This window comes from Anser anser (genome assembly GCF_964211835.1).
Source record: "Anser anser genome assembly, chromosome: 9".
Lineage (NCBI taxonomy): Eukaryota > Metazoa > Chordata > Aves > Anseriformes > Anatidae > Anser > Anser anser.
Window position 1 is genome coordinate 14843583 of NC_139729.1, and position 27084 is coordinate 14870666.

The 27084-nt window shown below is 42.8% G+C and overlaps 3 protein-coding genes across 7 annotated transcripts; 1 reads left to right on the forward strand and 2 right to left on the reverse strand.

Annotated features, from left to right (window-relative positions):
• Positions 1-115: 115 nt before the first annotated feature.
• On the forward strand, positions 116-18894 carry LOC310904427 (claudin-15-like). Of its 5 annotated transcripts, none has more exons than XM_083849171.1 (7): positions 116-250; positions 4396-4668; positions 11372-11536; positions 11692-11773; positions 15735-15849; positions 15976-16086; positions 17462-18894. In XM_083849171.1, exons 2-7 carry the CDS (start codon positions 4452-4454, stop codon positions 17528-17530), a joined length of 759 nt encoding a protein of 252 aa, XP_083705297.1. In that variant the 5' UTR covers positions 116-250; positions 4396-4451; the 3' UTR covers positions 17531-18894. The 5 variants fall into 5 exon arrangements, with proteins under 5 accessions (XP_083705297.1, XP_083705295.1, XP_083705298.1 ...); XM_083849169.1 differs by lacking the exon at positions 116-250 and adding an exon at positions 3778-3977; XM_083849172.1 differs by lacking the exons at positions 116-250; positions 15735-15849 and adding an exon at positions 3830-3977.
• Positions 15000-22539, reverse strand: DUSP28 (dual specificity phosphatase 28). Its single transcript, XM_083849184.1, has 2 exons — positions 20679-22539; positions 15000-19724 (listed from the first exon to the last, which is right to left on the reverse strand). Exons 1-2 carry the CDS (start codon positions 21024-21026, stop codon positions 19596-19598), a joined length of 477 nt encoding a protein of 158 aa, XP_083705310.1. The 5' UTR covers positions 21027-22539; the 3' UTR covers positions 15000-19595.
• On the reverse strand, positions 15395-27034 carry LOC310904426 (coiled-coil domain-containing protein 81-like). The gene is made up of 4 exons (XM_083849168.1): positions 23513-27034; positions 23074-23159; positions 22546-22670; positions 15395-15507 (listed from the first exon to the last, which is right to left on the reverse strand). Exons 1-4 carry the CDS (start codon positions 24065-24067, stop codon positions 15434-15436), a joined length of 840 nt encoding a protein of 279 aa, XP_083705294.1. The 5' UTR covers positions 24068-27034; the 3' UTR covers positions 15395-15433.
• Between the last annotated feature and the right edge of the window lie 50 nt (positions 27035-27084).

Below are 27084 nucleotides of genomic sequence, written 5' to 3' on the forward strand. Positions count from 1 at the left end.
CCCTTCCTCCGTCTCGCCCGTTCCTGTGCGCACCGGTGGCCATGAGGCAGCCGCTGCCGGCCCGCAGCTGCCCCTCAGGCAGCCGCCTTCCTCGGCTCGGGTGTTCCCCGGTGCCCCGCCGCCCCCTCGCGGCTGGCCCTTTGGCACAGGGCCGCTCGTGGTGGTGCAGCCTCCCGGCAGGGCTCGTCAGGCGTCGTGCAGGCGAAGAGCAGTCCCCAGGCGGTGACGGGGTAGTAAAAGCTGTCACGGGGTGAGCAGCGTGCCATGAAGACCGACGGTTTATTAAATGGAGAAAGGAAAAAAAAAGCGTATTTGCTTTGAAAATAGCTTAATTGAGTTTCAAGAAGCAGTGTGCACCTTTCTGGTTACATACGTTGCTGTAGAGGTACAAATCAGAAAACAAAGAGCAGTGCATGCCAGTCACGTCTCAGTCATGAGAGATCAGAGTGCAGAGCTGCCAAAATTAAACAGTTCAACAAACAGTGGTTTATCTGAGGTGCGTAGGGAGAGAACGAGGCGATAGTCACATGTTGCTGCAGGAAAAGTCCTGCATGCGTGTAAGGGAAACATTTCACATGCAAAGCAGTTGTGTAATCTCCAGGCTTGGAGTCGGTTATGTTTTGACTGGACAAGACTTGAGCCACCCAGCCCATCTGTAAAGTGGTGCTGTAGCATGAGGTTCCCTCCAGCCTCAGTTGTTCTATAATTCATTGTGTGGAAGGAAAGTTAATAGCAAGATGGGAAGGATTTGTATATTTTAGGAACTGCAGGTGACTACAAGCTTGATTAGAACATTAGTAAGCTCACCTGCTTCAAGAATACAGTTACAAAGCCAAATCATTTGGAAGTGGAGGGGAAAGTAATAGAGGTTGTTTCTCTTTTCCCTTTTTCTTAACACGTAGTGAAAGATTTTACCTTCTTAAGTCAAGGCCATGACCTGAAGAAACCTCTGTAAGCTTGTGATGGAGGACTGCTTATGTGCTTTAGTACTGTATTTAAATCTGTATTTTATCTCTTTCTAATTGCACTGTTGGTCATGGGTCAGCCTCGGGATTTGCTTGAATGAAGCAATGATTAGCAGATTCAAAGCTATATGTTGCTGGTGTTAAAAAACACACATGTATAGGTACGTGAAAACTGTGGTAATCAGCTCTCTGTTTTTCTATGCAACAAAATTAAAAAGAAGTAAAAAGAAATGTTTGATTTAACTTTGCAGCTTAGAGTCTTTTATCACTTTTTTTTTTCCTTTTTTTCTTTCAGAGACCTTATCAAGAGTGTTTTGTTTGTTTAAGTGACTTAAATATTTTTCTTTGTTAACTCTTCCTGTCCTGTGTTCAAACCACATACATTTTGGCTGTGCTGTTTTTCATACTAAGGTGTTCTTTTTCGTCCCCAGGGCTTATTTTTATCACATTACAGATCTTAGTTGTATATGGCCTATGGGTGCAGTTTGCTAGGGATGATGCTCTGGGTGTTACGTATTTGTTTAAACATAAAACATTGTTTTGTGGTCAGTCATACTTGAATAGTTGCAAAGCATATTTGCTGTTGTGCTATCATTTCATTTCTATAAACAGTGAAAGTTTATAGCACCTAGTAAAAGTTATAGTACCAAGTCCTGAAGGGGTGTGTGCAGTACTTGTTGAAAGAGGGGGATAGATGTTGTGTCAGTTGAAAGAAGCTGCTTTTGAAAGCTTCTCTTTTGCCAGTGGTTTTCACTGTCTGAACTAAGTGCAAGCGGTAAGAAATCAGCATGACCATCCTGTGGGGACTGCAGTCTTATGCATGACTGAGGGCCCAGAGGAGATAAGGTATCTTGTCTGCACTGTCCCTTGAGTTTTGCATAGCAGCAGGAGGGGTAGTCCATGAAGAAGACGACAGGAAGAACAGCAGCAGCAAGAAGCTGCAGAGCCCTCCAGTGCTGCTGGAGCTCCCTTGGGAGGGAGCCAGGGAGATTCTGTCCTCCCTCAGGGCATGTTTGAAATCATGAACCACACCTTTGTATTTAATGTGATCCACTGGGCTGGGGGCGTCTGTATTGGTTGCATGGCTTGAATGCTGCTGGGAGTATATAAAGAATGTAAGGGAAGTAGATTTGTTTAAACAAATAAATGCCCTCCCCCTATTTTTTCCTCTGGCCTTTGTTTTACCCACTGGAGACTTGCATTTCAGGAGGGGCTGTAGGGCTATCTGTTCCTGCCTCGTATGTCCTATTGATAAGTGCCCCACCGGGCTCCTAGTCCCTGCTGAGAGACCAGACCCACCGCCTGCTCCCTAAGGATTCAGATACCAGCACTGTGTGCTTCACTTTCCAAGTAGTAGGGGCTTTCTCTGCATGCTTGGAAAATAAGATATCTTTCAGTTGATCTGTCATGCACCACGCCATCAGGGTTTAGTCGTCCTCCCACTTTACATTGCCATGTAAATCGAATTGAAATATCACCTTCTAGTTTCAGACCCATTGTGCATTTTACTTTGGAATATTTACACACAGTATAGAGCTCATGGGTGTTATTGTTGGTACCTTAAAGGAGGCTCTGGTACCTTAAAGGAGGCTGTAGCAAGGTGGGGATTGGTCTGTTCTTCCATGTGCCTGGTGACAGGACAAGGGGGAATGGGCTCAAGTTGCGCCAGGGGAGGTTTAGGTTGCATATTAGGAAGAACTTCTTTATGGAAAGGGTTGTTAGGCATTGGAATGGGCTGCCCAGGGAAGTGGTCGAGTCACCATCCCTGGAGGTCTTTACAAGACGTTTAGATGTAGAGCTTAGTGATATGGTTTAGTGGAGGACTTGTTAGTGTTAGGTCAGAGGTTGGACTAGATGATCTTGGAGGTCTCTTCCAACCTAGATGATTCTGTGTTATATTACCTTTAGCAGACACATTAATACTAGACAGTTATTTTAAGTGTGCTGGGTGGAGGAAGGTTGTTCATCTGTATTTTTGTGGAATCTAACTTCTAAGCTTCCTCACTTTGAAGCATATGATATTTCAAATTACAGTATTTTAATGAGAGGTTTATGTTTACACCTATGTCCTACCCATAGTGGTGGCTTAGTTTTACCTTATTTTCCTTACTGTTAGGAGTGAATTGTGATTGCCTGGGTCATACCAATGTAACGTAAGACAGAAGCAGTCATTTGATTTATCAGTCTGCCCATGTGGTACGAAGTCTGCTTAAATTTATTGCTTAATTTAAATTTATCATTTATTTCAGATATTTTCTGTTGACAGTTGTGTGTGCTTTGAAGAGGTTACACAACCACTTGAGAGAAAAGTGCTCCCTCCTCAACAGGAGATTAAACTTTCATAGTGGAATATACATGCTTTTAGGAGTGGAATAAAAGTAATCCTGCTTCCCTTGTGTGAATGAATTCCCAATGTGTTGTAGTCATTTAAAATGAACAATTATGGAAGGAGGCTTGAATTCTTTTTTTTCTTCTTAATGCATAAAACTTGTATATTCCATTGCAGTGTGGGCTACATCCTAAAGCAAATCCTGTCTTCTGTTGTTTGCCTGTCTTACAGTAAATGCAGGTTTTCATGAAAACAGTGTCTTTGTGGCAGGTGCAGCAAAAGCTTCAAGTAAAACACTCATTATGAAAATTGTAACAGTATTTTTCTGTATTTCCTTGGAATCTGATGGTGCGTGGGCAGCTCAGTGGCACTGACAAAGCAAGTTATATGCCAGTGATTACCAGGTTAATATCAGCTTTTTGGTAGTAACTTGCACAATTTTGTTGTAATTTTCTTGGTTGAATCCTCCATTTCACTGAGACTTTGCTGTAGCAAAAGGCCATGTCTGAGCCTTTGTGCAACAGTTGGGCAGTGCTATAGCCCTGGGTCCTTGATTTTTAGAATGGGGGGAAAGGTCCTAAAGAGTACAAAACTTACCCTTCTGTTTGATCAAACTGATCCTCACAAAGTGCTGACATTACTGTCTGGCAGGAAATGATAGAGGTTAGAAACGTATCATAAACGTGAGTATCAATATGTATTTTGCTTTTAATTTGTATCAATAGGCATTGTAATCAGGGGGTGAATAACTTATAAAAGCATTTGATAGTTTTAATTAAAAAGATTGAGTTAGCAAACAAGTAAAGAACTGGTGACGCATTGCAATTTCAAAATAGAGAATTCCTCATTTTGGTCTTCTGGTTTTGCCGTGTTGGTAGTTTGTGGGGTAAACATCTACAGTAATAAAAGTGTCCCAAACAAATACTAAGGTGTCATGGAATATCCGAGTATTCCAATTATTTCGTGAGATTTAGGCTCCAGTTCTACATCTTTCTTGTGTGGTAAATTTGTAGGTTGGCATCTTTGTGATGTTTTCCTAAGGACTTGTGACTTGTGTAAAGATAAGTCCACCTACTGTATGTGTATAAACTGTTTCAACAGGTTTATAATATCAGAAATTTTGGGAGGCTACCCTGAAAACAACTTCAGTCAGAGGAATGGCATCATCGTTACAAATGTGTGCATTGCTGCTGGCTTTAACAGGATTCACCATTTTACTTGTCACTACCATGTCCAACAGATGGAAAATTTCTGACACTACAGCAGTGCTAGTTCCTGCAGAAAGGATTTCTGAAGGTCTTTGGATGGACTGCACAGTTACTGATTTTGGATCAACACAGTGCAAGAAGTTTCTCTACATGTTGAGTTCAGATAGTAAGTGTATATATGTATATAAAATCCAGGGATATGCTTTTATTCCTTCTTTTTGGACAGTATGTTAGTGCAGTTGGACAGCATATACTGCAGTTGTCACAGAGGTTCTCGTATGGACAGGATTTGTCCTTTATTACTTGCAGGCAGGTTAAAGGACCCCAGAGAAATCCATATACTTTACCGCACAATTCAAGTCAGTAAGTATGGCAGCTTTGATACCATATCATATTGTTTTACTCAGTTTCATTCTTAACTACAAGCAGGCAATATGTCAGTAAGTGTCAGTGTTTGTTCTTTGGTGCGAGACAGGACTTGGATATTCCAGAACTCATTTGACTTTGTGATAAATCTGTATATTTGTTCTAGAATTTTTCAGAGGTGGCTAGCTTAAATAAACTATGTCTATGTGAGTAGTACTTTTGTGCTTTCTGAGGTAGAATTAATGTGCTAGTGTGGTGGTTTGTCTGCAAAGAGAAAAAGAAGAATTGTCGTTCTAAGAACTGAAAATTATTTGTTTGGATTATTCTTTTTTTTTTTTAAATATTTTTCTGTAAACACCTTTTTTATAGAAAAGGACTAGAAAGGACTGACATGTAAGTTTTCCTCGGAAGATTGCATGTAGAAAAAATTAAGTATAACCTTGGAAAACTGGTCTTTTCCTACGATATTTGTCTTAAACAGAACTTTCCATGTATTTGTTTTCAGCTTTCAGTATTGGGCAGTCACTTTGCGCGTTATGTTACGGAAGCATTTCTTCAGGTGTTCCCTTTTTTATGGATCCATGATTATTGTCATTGCTGTTTTTCTGGATTCTTTCCAGCTGATTTATTCTCAACACACAGTGCTCAAGACTGGAAGCAGGTCTTACAAATACCACATCTCACAGACTTTGAAAATGTGGTTTTCTTGATAAGACATGGACTCTGCTGCAGTCAGAACCACCTAACTGTGTAAGACAGATCTCTAAAATGGGACTTCCTGAAAACTCTCAAGATTCATGGGTCTTCCTCAGGACCCTGAGTCCAGTGACCTCATTTGCATTCTTAACAATAGTGCCAGCTTAAGTATTCAGCATGCTGTAATGAGGCCAGAATTTGTAGCCTCAGAAAGCAAATTATATCCTTCCAAGGATTTTAAAAACTCTGATCATTCAGTCAGAAACAAATCAGCTTTTCCTGCCTTTCTGGTACCCATTGTCAGAGTGCTCCTCTTCAAGACTTGCTTTATGTAGATAACAGGTTGCCTAAAATTCATCTAGAAACTTAGATCTGATTTCTGGAAAGCAGAATGATGGGGCCAATAGTCCTTCTGTTCTCATGTGCAGTAGCAAGCTGGCATGGATGCGTTCAATGGTGTGGCAGCCTTGCCTCACCTACCAGGGAGAAACAGGTGCCTCCAACCTGTTAGAGAGGCAAGCAGAGTCAATGTGGCACAGCCTCCTATATTTTCATGCAGTTTCATTGCAACCAACATGGAAAAAAATTATTCAACAGGAACAGAGGAGTTCCTGGTGCATTGAAGCAGCCGCCTTCCCCAGGGCACCTCCTTCATTCTTCCTCCCAGAACTATAGGTGAGGACCCCTGGCTGGCAGGGCTCAGTGGATCATCTTTAGCTGTGCAAAGAACTGCTTGTCACCTAAAAACAGCGTGGGGTTCCTTGTGCCAACCAACAGACATGTCATGTGTCTGTCTGGAGAGTTCTTGCTGTCTGTTGCAGGGCAGTTTCTCTTCTTACAGCACTAAGTCAGCATTCCTGGGTCTTGAAACAAATGTACAGAAGTGATCGAAAAGTTACAAGCTTCTGTTGACTAAACATTTAAGGTGTTAATATTTTCATTACTTTTTTTTTTTCCTGTATTGGTGAATCTGATTTAAAAAAACAAAAAGTACTATTTCTGCCTGTAAGCCCTATCTCAGCCATATTGCATGCTCTGTTTTGAGAATATCAGAGGGGGGTGAGTAGCAATTTGTCTCTGATTGTATATTGCCTATATATTGGTATGTCTGCGTTAGCATTTTACTTGCAGCAGGAGTATGCTTTTATAGTGAATTTTCCAATTATTTCCATTTGTTGCACATGGAGTGCATTTGTTTGCATTGTGGAGTGGCCTTGGAGTGCACAAACTGGATCCCTCCTGGCTGAAATGAAGTAGGGAAAAGTTCTCAAGGAATGCACCTCATGACTGCCAGCCGTCTGGGGGCATTCAGTTCACCCAACCAGCTGGACCAAGGCTGACGTAAAGCTCCTAAGTCGTGGATGTTGTAGACGTGAAGCTATCAACACCAACTTTTTTATTCTGATGATGCAGATACTATTGCACAGTGGCACCGGCAAGCCCATTACTTACCAAACCATAGTTCATGAAATTTAGGGAATAACAATCCTATATTCTACAGCATTTTTATTTTCTTTAAAGAAGAGCGTCTTCCTTAAGGGAATGATTAAAATGCCTAGTGCCACATAAGAAAAGCTTGTGCATTCCAGGTCTACAGTTTAATCTGTTCTGTTTATACATGTGCTTTACGATTGCCTGTTGAAATAGCCTTCTGAATAGCCTTTAGGAAGAGAGAATTTCTTAAATGATCTTTTTAAAATTATTTTTTAGTCCTTGGCAGGATTGTAAAATCTGGGGACATTTGATTCAGGTTCCTAACTAAACTCAGCTTTGGAAGTCATATGACCAGAAGTGATTACTGAGGTTGCCAGAGTAACATCTGTGTGTGGATAAATTAATCTGAGACTCTTTGAAGGGTTTTTAACGGGATGCAGATATTCCAATATACCACCACAGTGTATTCATTTTACTGTGCCATCATTTTCAAATTGCAGTGATTTAGCGGAAGGAAAAACCACGTGAGAAGATCACTTCTCACCACATCACAATCTATTTTCTTTGAAAGATTGCAAGTACAGTGTTGCTCAAGGTCATTCTGGCTATGCTGCCCAATCTGTTCTTACTTAAATCAAAGATCCTCTTGGCTGCCAAGGGAGGAAAATCATCACAGTGGCATGGTAGTAACCTTTCGCAAAAAACTTACCGACCTTTGAGCTTTGGCTCAAAGTGACCAGTGAATTTTGAAAAAACAGGTATATCTGCTTCGGGCTAGTTGTGGCTCTTACAACAACTAATCCTTCTGGGAGTATTTATGTAAATGTCGTGACTTTGCTACCATGCTGTGTCATAGCAGAGTGATTTTATGAAGAAACTGTGACTCTGTTTCCTGGAGATAAGAGCAGGTTATCACTATGAGAGACGGTTAACCTTGCTTGGATACACAAGCTGTTTAAGGTATTAACGTTAGTGGATGATGTGAATTGAGTATATGATTTTGTCTAGTGAAGAGCAGAAGCAAGCAAACGAAGTTTAACATACTTCTACTTTGTCTAGAATAGATTTTTTAATGCTATAATAATCTGAAGAACAGATACAATCAACTGGTATGTATTATTCTCATATAGCTATTTTGCTTCATCATTGTACTCCTTTTGAGATAGTTCTGTCACACTGGTTCGTTCTATCCCTTATATTTCATTTCTATGGAATGCACGTTATCACAGTAGTATTCCTGTGTCAGTGGGACTGTTTAGCACTGTGTAACTATGGATCGATGGACTGTGAAATATTAATGAAAACCATTCATCCACAGACTTAACATTCATGAAAGAAGCTGGCAGTACAGTTGCTGTGGATCACTTATGACCATAATTCCAAAAATGTGCTAAATTTTCTGGCAACAGAAAAAGTGTTCCTGTTTTCAAGCTCTTTGTCACCAAGAAAATAACACAATAAAGCTGTTTTTTTTTTTAAATTTGAGATCATTAACAAAATTACAAGCAAATTTAGTCATGTGTGCACCTTAGTTGATTGCAGAGAAGAGAGAAAATATTTGCCAATATCACCACTCTTACAAAATATTTTCTAGGAATACTGGCTAGACTTTCTAGGCTGAGAGTAAGATTAGGCTCAATTTGGCACTTCTCACTAGAAAAGTAATTAATATTGTTGGTAGAGTTTTTTTAATAGTAATATATTTATCATGAACTACTCCCACTTCTTATTGTCGTAGACTGTAAGCCTTATCTCTGGGGTTGAGCAAAGAGCAAAGGTAGCCTCATTTTGGAGTGAAACACAGAGGTAAAACAGCAAGGAGGCTTCTGAAATACTTCACTTGATGATAATCTAATTATAGGGATACTTAACTGTTACTATTCACAAGCATGTCTGCTGCACTGGAAATTGTTGGTTTTCTTTTGTGTTTGGGTGGATGGGCACTTATTGGAGCTACTTTGCCGCATAATTATTGGAAAGTCTCCAGTATACATGGTAGTGTGATCACAACATCTACGTTGTATGAAAACCTCTGGAAGAGCTGTGCAGAAGACAGCACTGGAGTATCCAACTGCAGGGTATTTGACTCTATGTTTGCTCTGCCTGGTATGTGACTTTGTGCAGTCTTGTTTATATTGCTTAAGAATTTTTGGGGAAAAAATAGTATGATTTTTGGTTTTGTGATCTGATAGTACTGGAAAATAACGTTGTCTTTCTGGCCAAGACAGACTTTGTAGGTTGAAGTTATAAAAATCTTTAACTGACATAATGTGTGGAATGCATTAGGAAGGGCTCTAAAATAAAGCAAATGAAGCCGCTTGATCGAGCATTTAATTTGGTGGGCATTTTAAATATAGTGTAATCTCTTTTCTAGCATCGCATGGGAAGAATTAATAGAAGTAATTTTTAACACATCTTGTGGGAGTTCCATATTTGCATGGAATTATTGTAAGGGCATTCTTTTGCAGTAGTTGATAGCCAATGTTATCTGGAGTTTTTTCATAAAGGGGCTATAAATACTATTTCTTACCTAAGAAGTGAGTAGTGTTTTTTCCACGTTGAGACTGAAAATTGTATACAATACAACTCATTAGAAATCTTCCTAATCTGAAGAATGTCTGACACAGCATTAGTGGCAATGAGGGACTGAATTCTCTTTCTCAGTCTGAACTAAACTGCTGTTACTGACCAGCTCTGGAACTAGCCCGGCAATGCTGTGAAGCTCTCTGTGTCCATGCTGGGGGAATAATCTGTTCTTTTCATTATTCTAACAGTTATCTAACAATCTTTCTAGCAAGTTGTTACCCAACAGTTGGTTTTAAAATGCATGTGTGTATTAATAGGACCGTAACAGATACCCTGCATAAACTCCTTAGCATCACCACCAGCCGGATGAGGTTTTTCTCCTCTGCAGGGTGCTCGTGCAAGTATGCATTTGGTTCATTTATAACCCCCTTAACGGGTCGGTTCTTAACTTACTGTCCAAGACACTGCACAGCATCTTGCCACTGAGGTATTTACACAAGTACTGCCTCCCTGAGAGTGCTGTACTGCTGCTCCCTGTGTAGGTGTGGGCAGCAGGGCCACATCAGGTTGGGAGCTGCTGGTGAAAAAGTGGGTTTTAAAGCCGTCTGAGGGAGGCAGGAAAGAGCATCATGAGTGGAAGTGGTAAAGCAAAAGAGAAAGGAAGGCAGACAACAGGAATGCTTCTGGAGAATTGCTGATAATAATATGGAGTTAGCACGAAGGAAAAATGGGGGCAGACAGAAAGTGAATTAACAGGCCAGGCTCTGAAAATCAGTTTGTGGAGATTAGATGTGATCCACTGAAGAGATCAGTTACTCTGTCAAGGAGATGTCAGTATGCTTGAGGGGTGTAGACAGAGGAAAGGGGAAGGGAAAAAGCAGCTTGCAGAACTGAGAAGAATTGAGAAGAAAAGGTTTTATAAAAGGACAACTGAAAAATAAGTTAGAAGACACAGAACTGTAGGAAAAGTCGAGGGGACAGCTAGGCAAACCAGGATAGAGGAAGAGAGTCGGGCTGGATCAATGAGAGCTAAGCAAATAGTGAGACCTCCAAGAAATGCCTGTAGCACTCACAGATATGAGCCAAGGCGGAGTGAAATTATCATGGTTAATTTAGGTGTGTATCAAATTGCTGCTCAGAAACTTATCTGAAACTATTACAGCAGAAGATGTCAGATTAAAAAAAAAAAAAAAAGGTGTCTTTGTTCATGGGGTGATGTCTCAACAGAAGGACCATAAAGATTTACTGTAAAGGCTTCCTTATTGGCAGCTGGGCTCTATTGTATACGTTCGTTTTTGTGTTTTGTATACGGGAAATATCAGACTTACTTTTTTTTTTTGAAACAGATTTAAAGCTTTTGAATTCAGCACACCATTAGCCCAGGTCACAAATGTTTGAACTGGGGACCTTTTTTAAAGCAGTATTGCAGAAGATTAACACCGTGATTATGTATAGTTAGCGCTATACTTTTGATACATTTTGATACAATTTGAAGCATTTGATAAATCAATTAGTCAGCTACCAAATGCTTTTTATGTATATATTTTTTTCTTTTTAAGGTGTCGTATGTGTTTCCTCCAATGTCAGGGCTTAGGATAATTTCTTACAATTAATATTGATTAATTAACTGACTTTATCTTGTTCAATAAGCTTATTTTTAAGATAAAGACAGCAGTAAGTTGAGCTTTCTAGATTGTGAAGTAAAATCCTCAGTTAAGGTTGGATAAGATTCATTGCTTCTTCTGGTAATTTTGTCACTGTTTCTATCTTTTATACTTTGGCAGTATAGGCTTAATGTAATTTCTGTATAAATCCTTATTTGTTTTCTCTTTTTCTTTCTCACTCAGTCCACATTCAGGCATGCCGTGCCTTGATGATTGTTTCCGTCCTTTTGGGATTTATAGCTGCAGTGCTCTCACTTCTTGGTTTAAAATGCACAAACATTGGGCTAAGTGATGAAGATGGAAAAATGAAGTTTGCTGTCACGGGAGGATTTCTCTTTATTTTAGGAGGTAATATCGAAGCTGAAGTGAGAATGCAATCAGTACTTTGCATTCCTTTCACAACTAGACTAAATGAAATGAACACTTACTCTTGGTTTATAGCTGTAACGTCTGTAAGTTAAAGGACTCACTCAAGTGTGTGCTTTTAAAACTTTTTCTGGTAGGTCTCTCTTCGATGGTGGCTGTTTCTTGGTATGCTGCGATGATTACTGCTCAGTTTTTTGACACACTGTACGCTGGAACCAAGTAAGTTAATAGATCTGTCATACCAAACTCCAGCATGTGTTAAATGGCAGGACTAACCTCAGCTGCTCCAGTGTTTCAGAACCTGGATCCTGATATGCAGCCCTGCAGAAGGAAACATTTGTTGTCAGGAAAATTTTTCACCTCAGAGCTGTTTGCTGTTGGTGGGGAGGGAGGAGAGGTCTCCCTGGAAGGTTTAGTGAATGTGTGGGGAGTATCAACCCCAAATTTGTATTGGGTTGTTGGCACAGAGTGCTCCCTTGTACTGGCAACTCGTGATCTTCTTCAGTTTGCAAAACCCAGAACTGAATTTAATAGTGCTGAAGTTCCCAGCAAGATTTTTTTTTTGATCTGCTGTTGTGCTTGAGCCAAAGTGATTCCTTTCTTCTTGCTTGTATCTTTGTCTGAGCCTCTCTCTGTCCCCCTGATTATCTGTTTGCCCTGTGTAGGTATTCTGATATCACAGAGGACAGTGGAATACGGATTTGGTAAACAATGGTAGATCTACTGTCCTTTTTCAGAACCCTCTTATGCTAACATGAAATCTCTTTTCCTTACGGCTTTTTTTCCCTCCAATTCCATTTGTGGAAAAAAGACTGTTCTTAATCCTCAGGTACAGTGCAAAAAATAAATACATCTCTTTTGTCCTCTCTGTGTACAGCATCACCATTCTGTCATACTGGCTCATAATCTTGGACATTATGTTCATGGCACTTCTGCTAGATCCTTACCTCCCAGTTTTTAAGGAAAGCATTCATTTCATCTTAGTTTAGCTATCTGAGGTTTAGGCAAACAATCTGAGTTATTCACCTACATGTCAACTGTGGTGAGTAGAGCAGCAGACTTCTTGACTGTGTCTATTGCAACTTCAGATGGGACCTGGTGAACTGCCTTAAGAAGTTAGGCATCTTCCCTCTAGACTTCCACATAAGGGTTAGATGATCACAAGCTAAGGCTCATGTATTTCTCATCTGATTCCAGTTTTTACCATGTATGTTAACTGCAGAAATTGCTAATTATGTACCCTTGACAAATATAGTTTCCTATGCTATACTATTGGTTATGAATGCTGGAAGCAGGATTGTTCCTGGCTGTCACTTCAAATATTTGTTTTTTTCATGGCTATGCCTTCATTGGCATCAAATATATGCTGCATTTGTTCCCTTTCATGTCCTTCATGATCTGTGTCTGCCCTCTCCATCATTCATTGCTCTTTGTTCAAATGCTGACGCCTGCTTCTGGGAAGGCCACAGTACCAACAGCCTTTACTATCTGTTTGTTCACTTTTCAAACATGTATTTTCATGTTTTAACCTGTGGTGCTGCTCCCTTTTTGGTAATAGTGTAAGATGTTTAAATGCCTCAGATATACAAACAGCCATGGATATATTTTGTCTAAATGACAAAGAAAGTTAAGACTTCTACCTTTTATTTTTCTTAGCACTGAGATGTAGACTTAATTGAGTCTCACAAGCAAATATAACAAAAGTACATAAAACAGCCTGAACTGAGTGCTAGAGGCCTGTAGGTAGATAAAGAATACCACTGAGGTGTCTTGCTTGTCTTAAAGAAGTCAATCCCCCCCATATAATAACAGCTCAATGTTGGATTGTCTTATGAATTAAAATGACACAAAGTTTGTGGGACTATCAGCTCATACAGTTGCACACAGCCAAGTTTCGAGGCATAAAAACCCTTATTCTTACCTGATATAGAAGCAACAATCTTCAAAACTAAACGTCCGTTTAGGATAGCTTATCTTGGCAAATGGATTTATCAATGAAGAGCAAGGGTAGAGGGAGGTGACGGGGTGTCTCCTTCAAAGAGGGAAGAAGGGTGAGTGAAACAAATAACACATTGTCTGCGGAACATGAGAGGGGTGGGTTGAGGAAGAGGGAAGGTTTATAATTTGCCAGCACCTCTACCAAGTATATAGTTTTTAGCTCAGTAAACTATAAAGCTTTATTTCCTAGGATCATATTTGAAGTGTTTTACAGGTTTCCCCTTGAGGATCAGTTCAGGGAAGTCAGAAGTGAAGTGCTTTGTTACGAATCAAAGTACTTCCTGCAATTGCTTGGATGTTTGTAAGTTTTCCTTGCATATCCAAACAAGCTCTGAGAATGAAATTGCACTTCTAAGACTTCTTTGTTTTGCTTTATGACCCCTTGAGAGAATTATCTGAAGAGTAATAAATACGTTAGAGGATTGAAACGACTGATGATAAGGAATTGCAGTTTGTAGAATAGCTAGCAAGTTTTATAGTTGTTTATAGCTGTTGGGCTCCAACATCAGTGTGTGTTAATCAGTTACTAGATTGTTTGTATTCAGTAGCTAAAGATTTTTTTTTTTTTAATCTAAACTTCATGCCTAAGACTATCAGTTTACTAAGCAGTTCTTGGTGAAATAACTTTGATCATTGGTAAAGCTGGACATGCTCTGTTCTTTTAAGGAAGTTTGTCCTCCTTGGAGTCTGTGAGAAGGGTTTAATTTCAATTGCAGGCCAGTATTGATCTTCAGTCTTAAGAAACTGGGAAATCTGTTTTTCAGTTTACTTTTTTTTTTTTTTTTTTTGGTATGACTGAAGCAAATTAGTAATATTAACCTCTATTAATTCTCAGAGGAATTTCTCATACAACTATGAAGTGAACCTAAGTCCTCCATGGATCCATCCTATTATACTTCCCTTTGGTATGATGTCTACAGCATTCCTATCTTCAGGCAACTAGTCAGCAGAGACCATTGCATGCAGTAGTCGATGCTCTCTGATTGTTCCTTAGTATTCCTACAGCAATTTTTCCCTTTTTTTTTTTTTGAGGTAATGATTATCTCTCTGTTCTGTGTCTGCATACTGCCTAAAGCAGCGGAGACGTGAGCTCTACTTGGGGCTCCAGTGTACGATGGGAACACAGAGAGCAGTGAATGTGTGTAAACCTTAGAAACCTACCTGATACCAGCTAGTTCTGGAGTTAGAAGCATTGACACTGTTAAGTAGTGTCTTTATATTTTCAAATAGAAGGAATATAAACAATCTGATTTCAGTATACATTCTGCACAGTCCATGACACTTCGTCCTTATATTGGCCTTGCCACTGAAGTTATTTTGTGAAACTGAAATATTACTTACTGTCTGTCTCATGAGGAATAGCTAACCACAGGAATTGTTTTTCTATGTACGTGATACTGGATTGCCTGTAAGTAGCTGTTTGTATAGAACTAGTTGTTCCTTTCTAGTAGGAAAACCAGGAAAGGCTGATTGTTTATTATATAGTTTCATAACAAAATTACATATCCTAATGAATATTCAACATTCTCTGTGGTTCTGTGGCTGAAATACATTTATGAACAGTCCCAAAATGAAAAAGAACAGTTCCCAGTTTTACTGTACAGAGCTAGACACTCCAGAAAATTCCACAGTCCAGGAAGTTCACAGATAATGAATTTAACTCAAAGATTAGACCTGACTGAACCTGGTAAAGTCTGACAGGAGCTTGACAAAAAGAGGAAAACACATTTTTATATATGAACAAAGACTATATGTACAAAAAAGGTGTATCTCTGTGGTCTGAGAAAGTATGACAAAATTTCTTTCTTGTCTGCTTCTGTCACATTTATTTATGCTCAGCATGCTCCCTACCCAAATGCTATCTTGAAGTCCTGGAGTTCTTCAGTTTTTGGGCAGCCTTGTGCTGGTTTGACTCTTAGTAGCTTCGTTCTGCTGGGGACTGAAGAGGCAGGTCTCTGATGGAGAAAAGGCAGTTGATGAGTAACAGTCAGACCACTGATACGGAATTCAGCATATGTAAAGGAGTATGCATGCAACTTTTCTTTTCCTCTTTTCCTTTCAAAGTACTCGTACCAATTGCTTTATATGGATTCTGTTTTAAGGTTCAATCTCTCTCTTTTATTATCAACAGTTTATTGAATGTACATAATTATTTATTGCTACTTGTCTTTATGTTGCTCAGTACTTTCTGTCCTGTCACCGATTTGGCAGAGCACTTGAATATGCACCTAAGAGTTTTACTGAACAGACACGAAACCAGATCTGTTCTCCTCTGTTATCTCCTGAAGTACCTTTCGGTGAGCTGACTTCTACCAGAATGGAATTTGTTTGTTTGGATGTTTTGTGTAGCTTATGGCTCAGTCTGAAGTAATGGCTTTGTGATCCTGTTATATGCTACTTCCATAAAATCTTTCATGTTTCAGATACGAACTAGGAGATGCTCTGTACTTAGGCTGGGCTGGATCTATTCTTTATATACTTGGTGGTATCTTCCTAACCTGCTCATGCAAAGGGAAGAAAAAACTGGAATACAGGTAATCTTGAATTTGTCAGTTAAAATAGTAGCTGTTGATTATGTACCATTTTCTGTCTGCATACTATTATCTCCTTCACCCTGGTTTAAATCTGCACCCATATAAACAGGAAACTCCACGTATTAATTCAGTGCTCCAGTGTATCACAGACTTGTGATGGGGGTGATGCTGTACTGAATACTTGTACCTTCCAAATGCTTTACCTGTTGATAATTGACTGCAATCAGCAGTCACCTATAGCTAGTCTTCAATAATTCTGATGATGCATCTAATATCTATGTGATGAAAATGTGCAGTTAAAGAGCAAACTATGTTTTGCCCGAAGAAAAGTATATCAAAGAATATAGTGTATTGTAATTAAATTATCCTGTGATACTCACTATGATTAAAATGGTCAAACACCATTTAATTTGAAGAAAATGTAATGGCATTTTCCTCCCAAAACGTATCCAATTGATTGTTAGAAAGGTATGATATCTTCTTGTTTCTTGTGGAATGTTTTAGTGTGCATCAAATCAGAGAAATCAAGATTTCTGGCCTACATATTTAACTTGCCTGGATTTTTTTTCCAATCTTTAATTATTCATACATACAGAAAATCCTTTACTCAAAGAGAGGGATGAAATTGCCAGAAATAGTCTCTACTGTCCATGTCAACCCAGAAGAACTGAAATAGCTTGGAGGATGTACTGGCTAAGCCTGAGAGGATCATAACACAGAAGGAAGAAGCACAATCACTGCTACTATATTTAGTCTTAGGAAAGTTATGTCAAAACACCTAGTTAGTGAGAGTGTTCCTCTGACACTCTGTTGCCTAATCTGAAACCAGTGAACTTTTATGGTAATATTTTATCAGCCCTGTTGGACTTTAGATCTGATTCACCGTGCTTTGATACAAAGTACCAAATACCCTGAAATATCTTGAGAAATCAGGTAAAACCGATGAAGGCAAAACACATTCAACATGATGAATGACAGATGAAGGGGTTAGGCTGAAGATAGTTCTGTTTTCTTTTCTCATCATCTCAATTCCTTTATTAAGAACTGCAGCTTGCACAAAGGTATTAAAGTCTAGATTCTTTTGTGCTTTAGGTGCTTGACTAAAATGCCTCAAGGAAAGGCACACGTTAGTTAGGAATTCAGAGTTCGTTTCTAGCTACCAGAGAGACAGTTGTGCCACAAGCTGAAGAGCCCATCTCCTTCCCCTTAACTACAAGACTGATGAGAACAACAGGCTTTTAATTTCTGCACCTTTGCGAAGCATGTGTTATCACTGCGTTGGATACAGACCATAATGAGTATCTTCCTAATCATCTGATACTGTGGCTGTGAGTGTAATGCCTATTATTTTTTATCTTTTTTTCTTAATTTACAGTGCCAGCAAATACAGATATTCAGCAGGCCAGCCAGCCCTTCAGCAGCAAATTTACACCAAAAACTCTGAGACAGTCACAAGTGCCAAGGAGTATGTCTAAACTGATATTTTTACATCACTTGTAATGTTAGTAGGTTATGAATTTAAATTAGCAAAGTGAACTACTTCCAGTGTTTCGGTTCCAAGTTGCTATCTTTCATCTTAATTTGGAGATGATTTACATCTGAGCACCTCCTCCTGGAAATGGTTTTAAAGTGGAAATAGGTTTCTACAGAGAATGAAATCCTGCAGCATGAAGATTGTCTGTGTGCTGAGAAGCCTGGTCAAATTGAATCACAGAGTGTGGTACATCCTGATAATCAAGACCAACTTTTTCTATTTCAGAAAACTAAAAAATGTGGAACTCATATGCTGTAGCTGCCTACAAGTTAATATAGCTCACTGTTAGAAATGTATTGTATTTTCATTAACGTTTAGCAGCTTTGGCTTTTGACAGTAAAGCTTTATTCCACTGACTGACTGAAACAGATTTTTTGATGATAAGCATCCTGGCTATTAATGAAGATGCAGTCTACGTACCAGGGCTTGAAGTCTCATGGTATACTGAAATACATATTATGTATATAGTCAAAATTTATGAAACCTTTTAAAATCCTTTAGAAACCTCCATTCGCCTCCATATCTGCAGATGTGCAACTAATTCCTTGTTGGTTGGAATGCAGCTAGGAAAGATAAATGATGCAAGAATGAACCAAACACAGCTGGGAGTGGAGAAAGCATTTGATCAGACTACGCCTTGTTGTACCTAGAAGACAGCCCTGATTTTTTATTTTTATTTCTGCGTTTTCAGGTTTTAAAATAATTCTATTTTAACTTCCAGCAATCTCACTTTGGGAACTTCTCTTGCATCTGAATTGCCTCATTCATCAGTTGCTTTATTCTCTGTCGTGATTCCAGCTTTAGAATTTCTGCCTTAAACTACTCCACTATTGGGAGCATATGTTTGGCTTATGTAAGCACTTAAGACATGAAGATGAACTAACTTTCCTTATGTTTTGAGCAATGTGGAATGGAATTTCACTCTGTAGGTTCTCGGTGTTCATAACTTCCCTCTTAAATTAGAAATGTTTTAATACATTTCAACAAAATACTTTGGTATTTCTTTCTGCTTTTAACATCTTTTGGCAAAACATAGCAGTAGTCTTCTTTAGAAGCTTCATGCATCTTCCTGAGCCTTCCTTCTTTGTCTATCCAAATAGATAATTTCGCAGTGCAACCTGCAAGTACTCTTAGAAAAAATAGTTTAGCCACGTTGCTTGCATACAAGTACAGCTGAACAGCTGACTTGTTAAACTGACCCATTAAAGCATGAATTTGGGCACTTGTAGATCTTTTTAAACTTAGTAAATAAAGCTAAAAGAAGTGATAATTACTATTGTGTTGCCAGTGTCATCCCTCCACTATGAACTATTCTTCTTAAAATCATCCCTTTGGTGTATTGGTGAATAATTTCAAAAGCAGAAAAGCCACTTAACTTGCAAGGTGGGAGCTGAACACCTTACCATCACCTGAATATTCTGTCCTCTGGACTTTTATGTAGTTTTGTGATGGTACTTTAGTCTAGTTGAAATTAAGGAAAATTTAGATCTCAAGCGGAGCAGTTCCTTTGTCAGCTTCCCACCAGAGACTTCAGCTCATGAAGATGAATTATGATCCTGTAGGTGAGAGAGCAGTCCAGAGCTTCCTCGGTCTTGCATTGGATCTTCTAGTGACATCACTGAGAAGTTTAATGAAAACCAAAAAATGAGTAAAAATCTCCATGTAGTAACTCATTCGTTCATTCAATACATTATCTTTGTATTCAGTGTTACTCAGGGGAAAATAAACGTTGCAGATACCATGACTTTCATCTGTTTGTTTATATCCCTTTCAACAATTTTGTGTTTTTGCTGTTTTCCCCTGTTTATCTGCCCTTTTTTCTTCAACAGTAATGCTCTGAATGAATTTAATGGACCATCCACTCAGTCTGGGGAGTAAGACATTTTATGTATTGGTGATAAGAGAAGTGTTAGTGATTTTTTTTTCTAGTTTAGCTGTAGCAAGCCACTTGACAATAGCAATTCGTGAAGATATTTTAAAGCGAGTTAAGTCCTTTGTTCAGCAGATCAGACTGCTTTGATATTTTCAAATCTTCTTCATATCTCTGTAGCTGAGACCAAAATCCTGCATTGGGTTCTGCTACTGGCCTGGCAGCCTTCACCGTCTAGAAAAAAGGAGAGATGTTGTAGAAGCAATGGAGGTTATAATTCAAACTGATTCTTCCTCTGAGACTTTTGAGATTTGCTTTGGCTTTGATTTTGCGATGGAATAATAAATCGATAGTTTTGATGTCCTCACTCTGTGCTTGCTAAAACCACCTGGTGTACATTCCTTGTCAAAGTATGGATTCATGGATAAGACGTGAAAAGGAGCTGTTGAATTTGCTGGAAATGTGAATCTCTCTCACAAAGTGAAACTTTACCATGTACCTGAAAGGCTGTGTGTAGTAAGGGCAAAGCAGTTACCTAAATTAGACACTTAAATTATACATATATATATGTATATTCACCCAAATGGGTGAAGACTAACAGACTGTAGAGCACAAGTCCTGTTTATTATACAAGAATCCTTATAAAAGGTAGGTGCTATTATTTGTAGCTAGCTAGCCTCTCACTTTTTAGCAGGCCTAAGAGATGTTTCTTTGCTACATTGAGATGTCACATAGATGATATGTATGTGACAGCTTTAAGAGCAAATCCTGGAAAACAACTTCTTCAAATACTCCTTTTATTTTCACTGAATTGCTTCATGTCTCTGTCTTTAACTTCACTTATCATAAATAAGGAAATGATAGGGGAAATGATCGTAAATCAACCAACTTGGAGTGTGTCCTATGCTACCAGTGTTAAAGCATATCTGCGTTTGTAATTATGTTTGTCCCAGAAACCTTAGATTGAAGGCTTATTTGTCCAAGTGTGTGTGGGGAGTGGGGGTGTGAAAAAAATTACAGTGGAATTATATTCAAATGTTGCATACCTAAATAACTGTTCTTAAACAGGTGAGAGCACCAAAACAGCTGGGAGAAGTCTTTCCATGAGAAATCATCATTATTCATAATAAGCATTGCATTTAGTACCCAAAAGATGTCTAAATAGAACTGCAGGTATAAGTACAATACCTCAAAGGCATCCTGGAGTGGGAGTTTTTGGTGTCTCATCAGGTAAGCAGTGCAAATAGCAGCTGATCTGCTGCGGCCGTTCTTACAGTAAACTAAGCACTTCCCACCGCTCCGGACAGCTTCTTCTATAGCATCGCTGCACTGCTCGAAATACTTATACAAGTCTTCCGCTGGATCATCAAAAACAGGAACACGAATGCCTTGGACTTGCTGGAGGCCGGGGAATGGCTGCTGCCTGGTGACATTGACGCACAAGGTGACCCCCTCTCGCGCGAGCAGGTCCTCATCGCAGGCTGTTCTGGCGTTGCTGATGAGCAGCGAGGCGGTCACCTTGCCCAGTTGGAGCATTGGAAGCCAAGGGCACGGTGCCACCAGCACCCCTTCGCAGAGCTCCCCGACTGCTGCCGCCGAGCAGCACTTGCCCCGGGGTATGGGGGGGGGGGGCAGTTTGCCTCCAGCAGTAATGTGCGCCAACCTCGCTGTCCTTCATCCAGCTGGCTGGGCTATATTTATTCCCTCCCTGCAGGCTTGGGAGTAAAGGATTCAGGCAGGTCCTAGTGCCTGCTAGATTGTGAGAGCACCGTTTAAAAAGCTGAAAACAACCTCAGAGCCCAGGGATCCGACTGTAAAACGATCGGATTTGTACAGCCCCTGTTCCTGTAGCTGTTTCTTACAAAAGGACAGAAGCCTCCCTAACAGGAAGCCTGTTGCTGCAACCAGCAACAATGCAACATTGATCTGAGAGCCATCTTACCTTGCCCTTTGTTTTTGTTGTAACAAATGTGGCTTCTAATACCCAGAAAATATTCCATTGGAGAGCTAGATATAGTAGCAGTAGTCTTGCTGGCTGTCAGTAATGCTGCAGGCGTGGTGCCATGGAAGTGATTATCTTCTGAGGAAGGTGTAGGCAAGCATTCAAGCTGTAAGGGGCAAGAGAGGACAAGGCCAGGGACCTGGAGATGGGGCTGCCACATTGGCTGGTGGCAGAGGGTGCCGCAGGGCTGGGCGCAGGCACCAGCAGGCGTCCCTGCGGGTCATGCCTGCCCCTCACCTCCTTCAACACTTCCCTGCCTGGCCATGAGGCAGCAGGAGTCCCTGACTGGCACTTGCTGGCAGCACAAAGATGACCCTGGGCTGTCAAAGTGGCAGGACATGGACTAGTTGAACTAGCATGAAAAGCAAAGCCAGCAAGAAGTCAGCCATGTGAGATGAAGATGCATTTTTATTTCACAGTGGAGATCCAAGAAGCTGGCCTGCACACAATTGCCTTCACACATTGCAACAGTGGCGTGCCAGAGGGAAGCCAGCTCCAGCACTGAGGGAAACAGCTCTCGCGCAGGCACAAGCCCTGGTGTCCCACCTGCCTTTTGGCACAAGCCTCACCTGCCCAGAGGCACGCAGCTCTGCCCCATCACTCCCTTCGTCTTTCTCTTGGCTGGAGGAAGGCCCTCATGGCCAAGGAGGTGCGTTTCAGGCTGGGTCCCTGGTGTTGGAGAGCAGAAAACTTGTCAGGAGCACGTGGCCATGCCACTGCCTGCCCTGGGGACAGGTAGGAGGGCTGTTCTGCTTGCTATGCAGTCACGAGCTCTGGGAGCCCTGGGGCCTCCCCTGTGCCACCAACCTTTCTCCTGGAGCTGTTACCCAGGGCTGTGCTCCCGGCTGGGTGCTGGTGGCCTGTTGGAGTCTCTTCTGGTGGAGGTGGTTTCCCTCCAAGGGAGCCAGGCTCCAGGCTCTGCTCCCGGTGTACCCGGGGCACGACGTGTTGGTACCAGTTAGGAGCCTTTCTGCAACCAGCACCGGGATTTGCTTCATCAGATGGGAACAAATGGTTCCCCACGCTATGGCAAGACACTAGCTGCTACATTACCTTTCTCATCCTGCCTGGGAGGTCGCAAAAGCACAGCTTTCTTTTGCCTGCCTTCATTGAGGCGCTTTCCTGGGCTGTTGTGGTAGTCCCTGAGCGGTGTGTCATGGACATTCTCCAGTTCAAACCTGGATGTGAGGAGAAGACACTGGTGTGACTCAAGGCACCGCAGCGCCTTGGCAGCTCTCATCTGCTCGCAGAGCCATTTTGGCCATCCTTTTCTGCAGCAGAGCACAGCACGGCCCTGGGACTGTCCTGGGGCACAGCAGCACCCAGCGGAGCAGCCCAGGCTCTGAGTTAGGAATGTTGCCTAAACTCATCTGTATGTCCGCTGAGCTCTGCCTAGTGGCAATGGCTGTGTGCCAGGGATGCATGCAACAGCCCCTCTCCTGTGGGCCCTGTGTGAAGGCACACTTAGGGGTGAGAAGCAAAAGCAGCCAGGGCAGTCGTGGGGAAGAGCATCTTCGCACGAGGCTGCCCTGAGTGCCCGCCCAGCAGAACCAGCCCAGGGCTTCGGGCATGCGCACTCACTCTGGAAAGATGATGACGTGCCCAGAGCAGGTCAGGGACGCTGCAGTTGCTGTGCGAGGGATCACCAAGTCCAGCATCCCTGGGACCTGCAACAGAGGAGTGCAGAGCTGAGGAGATGCAATGCTGGGGAGATGACTGGGACAGCTGGCTTCCCACTGCTACAAGACCACATTGCCTCTCTGAAACACTCGCATCGCCTCCCCAATAGCCTGTTTGCCTAATGAGCAGGCAGCCTTGATGCTGCATCATAAACTGCCTGGCTTTTTGTGAGCGCAGCAGTTGGGATGCTGATGCAGGGACCAGTCCTTGCTGAGACGAAGGCCCAAGTTCCCAAGGGGCTACCCAGCCCACGGGTGCCCAGGAGCGAGCAGTGCTAGCAGGTGTGTGGCAGTGGGGTTGCAAAGGGTGTGGTGCAGCGGTGGAGAACAAAAACGCTTACCCTCAACAGCGCTTCTTTCAGAGTGTCCTTCCCCATCATCATTTCCAGAAAGTCACGGTAGTATTTCATTTGCACTCGTGGTCTTTCAATGAGGAGCATGCCAATGTCCTTCAGGATGAGCGCTACATTCTTTCCCTTCCCAATGCAGCGGGAGAAGAGGGACATGGTGGCCTGGATGCACCCCACCACTCTTTTTGCAGACACAAATGTGGCTGCAGCTATGTGAGTGTACCGCAGGGGTTCCAGAAGTTTGTCACCTGGAAAACCGCACAGGAGGGCTGGGGATGGGGCAGTAACACAGGCTACACCCACACCCCAGCAGCCCCCTGGCTCTCGGGGGATGCCTTGCGGCAGAGGACATGGTGCTGAGCTGTGGCTGGAGCCAGCAGCGGAGCAGGTTCCAGGGGCCTGCTTCCCTCCAGGCAGTTTTTCAGGGATGCTGGCTCTTGCAGCTATGGCACACAAGGAGCCTGTTGTGAGACCTGCTCCACAGCAAGCAGTTTCTGTTTGAGGATTGTCAGCAACTCTCCGACCTGGGAGAGGGAGGGGAGACATTTGGTCACCTCGGCCATGCAGTGGGGGAACATGCACCTCCCTGAGCTGCCAGGAGCCAAGGCTGTAGGCGGACAGCTCACCTGGCACATATGCCTTGTCATCCGTCAGCTGGTGGGCATCAGACAGGTTCCTGGCCAGGCGGAAGACAGGGCGCTGCACCGTCAGGTCACCAGCCTGAACCCGGACTTGTTCAGGGATGGTGTCGAAGGAACCAAGGGTGGGAATGTGGACACCCTGCAAGCAGCAGATGGACCCAGCAAGGCAGGAGTGTGAGGATAGCTGGAGGGAAAACAGAGGCTGCCCTGCTGGTGTGCTGAACACAAGCTGTCAACTCTGCTTGGTTTCCGTAAAAGCTGTGCTGGAGCCAGCAGCATCCTCAGTCCTGTGGCTTTCAAGGGGCATCCAGCAACAAGGCTCAGCTTGGCACTGAGCCCCCCCCCCTTGTACAAGACTTATTTCTTCCTTGGCCAGGTCTCCTAAGGGGAGGTCCCTCTCTTCTGGGGAGGGGAGGCTTAATGGCAGTTCCTGGCCAGGGAAGCATCAGGACCCTGGAGCCCCCAGGCAGAGGGGAAGAAGGGTGTGAGCCCACCTTGCGCAGCAGGAGCTGCTGTTGGACATAGCCAGCCACGGTGTCCCAGACGGCGGCTCTCACTGGGAAGCAAGTGAAGGCTTGGTCACCCTTTGCGCCTGCCAGCTCCCAGCCCTTCGGGTCACCCTGACCAGTGCCACAGTGGCAGAGGCCTGCCTGGAGGCACCCCACAGTGGGGGCGCAGCACCAAGTCTTGCCCTCATGGTGCTTGGCTGCATGGGAAGCCTTGGCTGGCAGGGGCGCAGCTCTGCAATGCACTCAGGGTGGGTGATGGCCGTGCTCCTGGAGGGGCTGTGGCTGGCCTTACCCATGGAGGTGAAAGGCGGCACCATAGGGCCCTCCCAGCCGGTGTCCCAGAAGTCCATCCTTGGCCGCATCCCGCTGGCAAGGCGCTTCCCACGGGGAGTGCAGCCAGTCCCCAGGGGACCTCGGGGGGGGGGGGGGGTACCACCCCGGGGGGTACCACCCCGCCACCCCTCACCTGCTCTTCCCCATGGGGGCTGGGGGGCTGAAGCCATGATGCAACAGGGGCCTCTTGTTGCCTTGGCAGGTCCCAGTCCCCATGGGTGCAGGGAGGCAACGTGCCCCTCTCACCTCTGTGCTTCTCCTGGCGTGCGCCCCCAGGAGCACGCAGCTGGGAGCAGCTGCCGGGGCCGCTCCTGCTGCAGCCTTTCTGCCTGCCATCAGCCAGGCTTTTGTGACAGGCGACTTCATCGTGGTACCTGGCAATTACTGGGAAAGCTCACCAGTAAGTGAAAGCTGTGATTGCCTTGGTTTGTACAGCTAAACCACTACTGCTTTATGGTAAAAAACAGATGAAATACTGGTGTTTTCCAGCTTTCGCTCTTCTTAATATCAAATGTAGGGCTGAGCTACTAAGCAGCGACTTATTTGGCACAGCCTACTGGTGTGTGGGGCTGTGGGCACGGGCTTTGTTTCTGCGGAGGTTTCTTTTCTCATCACGGCCGCTTGTTACCCAAACTGTGTTCTTTCTTTGTGGGGTGTGGTCCACAAAGCCAAAGGCCGGCAGCAGCCTAGCCGATTGCTCTGGGGTTTGCCCGGTGTGCCTGTGGTGGTACTGGTTTACTAGTTCCCCGCCCTTCAGCAGAACTGGTCTGTCCCATCAGCGTCAACTAATGTCACTGCTTCTGATACCTGTGATGCCTCAGCATGAGGCTATGCATGTTTACTGGATGTCCACGAGCTATCTGCTGGCAGCTGACCTGGTGTAAGTCTGTCACACCAGAAAAGTTAGCCCTTCCCAACACCCTGCTTGAATTGCAGCTCTAAGGGCCCACTCGAGTCCTGGTGCCTTAGCCCAGCTCTTGCTGTGGGCTGCTGGGGGGTTTCTGGTGTTGGTGTGGCTGTGGTTGGGGTATGGTGCAAACAGCCTCTGCTGTGCTTGCTGTCTCTCCTCCTCTTGCCATAATCTGTGTTGAGCCTGGACCCGTCTTCTTGGTGACCTCCTTGCATGTAAATGGTTGGTATTAGGGTCACTGAAGCTTCTCCTTCTCTGTGTGACTGCAGGGAAGAAGAGGAGCTTGCATCATGCACTACCTCCTTTGTAATTTCTTAGCAGTTAGTTTGCAAATGCGTTATTCAGCATATTTACAAACCAACAGAGAGGTTTTCAAAACAGTTTTCATCCACACAGACTGGAAGTCACTGTTATTTAAGGTCATAATTAGGCACAGAGGAGGCAAAGGCGGTGACTGCACTGCAAACAACTTGTAATATTTCTACACTTGCTTGTATTTATAAAATTTGTGCATATGGCACCTAAATAGCTGTAACAGCAGGACAGTAAGCTAAGGGAATACCTACTCAGTCAGGGGTATCGCTCAATTTATTAAATTTAAGTGGTATTTGCTTCCAGGCAGATACACTTTTAGTAGTTTCCAGTTAGCAAGTTTCACTTTGACAATTCATTAGCTGCTTTTGACATATTGCCTTGACCCCTACATTCATCAGCTTCTGGAAGTGGAAGGTACGGAGACAAAATGCAAACCTTTCTGCTCATCATTTCAGTCTCCAGCACTCGCTGAAGATGAAATATCCGTGTCACAGCCAGTGTTCTGCTTCACTTGTTAACTCTACCAACAGCTGCACTAGCACAAGGCCATCATAAATAGCACAACACTGTGCAGTAACAAATACCAAGGCCATTTCTTATTCCTTGTACCATTATGCCATGGCTTTTTCTGCCTTTGCATGAGAAAGAGAATGTTTAGAATACTTGCTTTGATGACCTGAAGTTACCTTCATCTTGTTTTCACATCCCTTGCATCCATAAAACCTGAGCACTTGTTTTTGCCAGATTACCTATGATTGCTTGTAGGGCAAACCAATATTCCTCATATTTGCTTCAGACCATGGTGAACTTTGTGGCTCAAAGCAAGGTTTCATTCCTCAGGACTACTGAACTGGA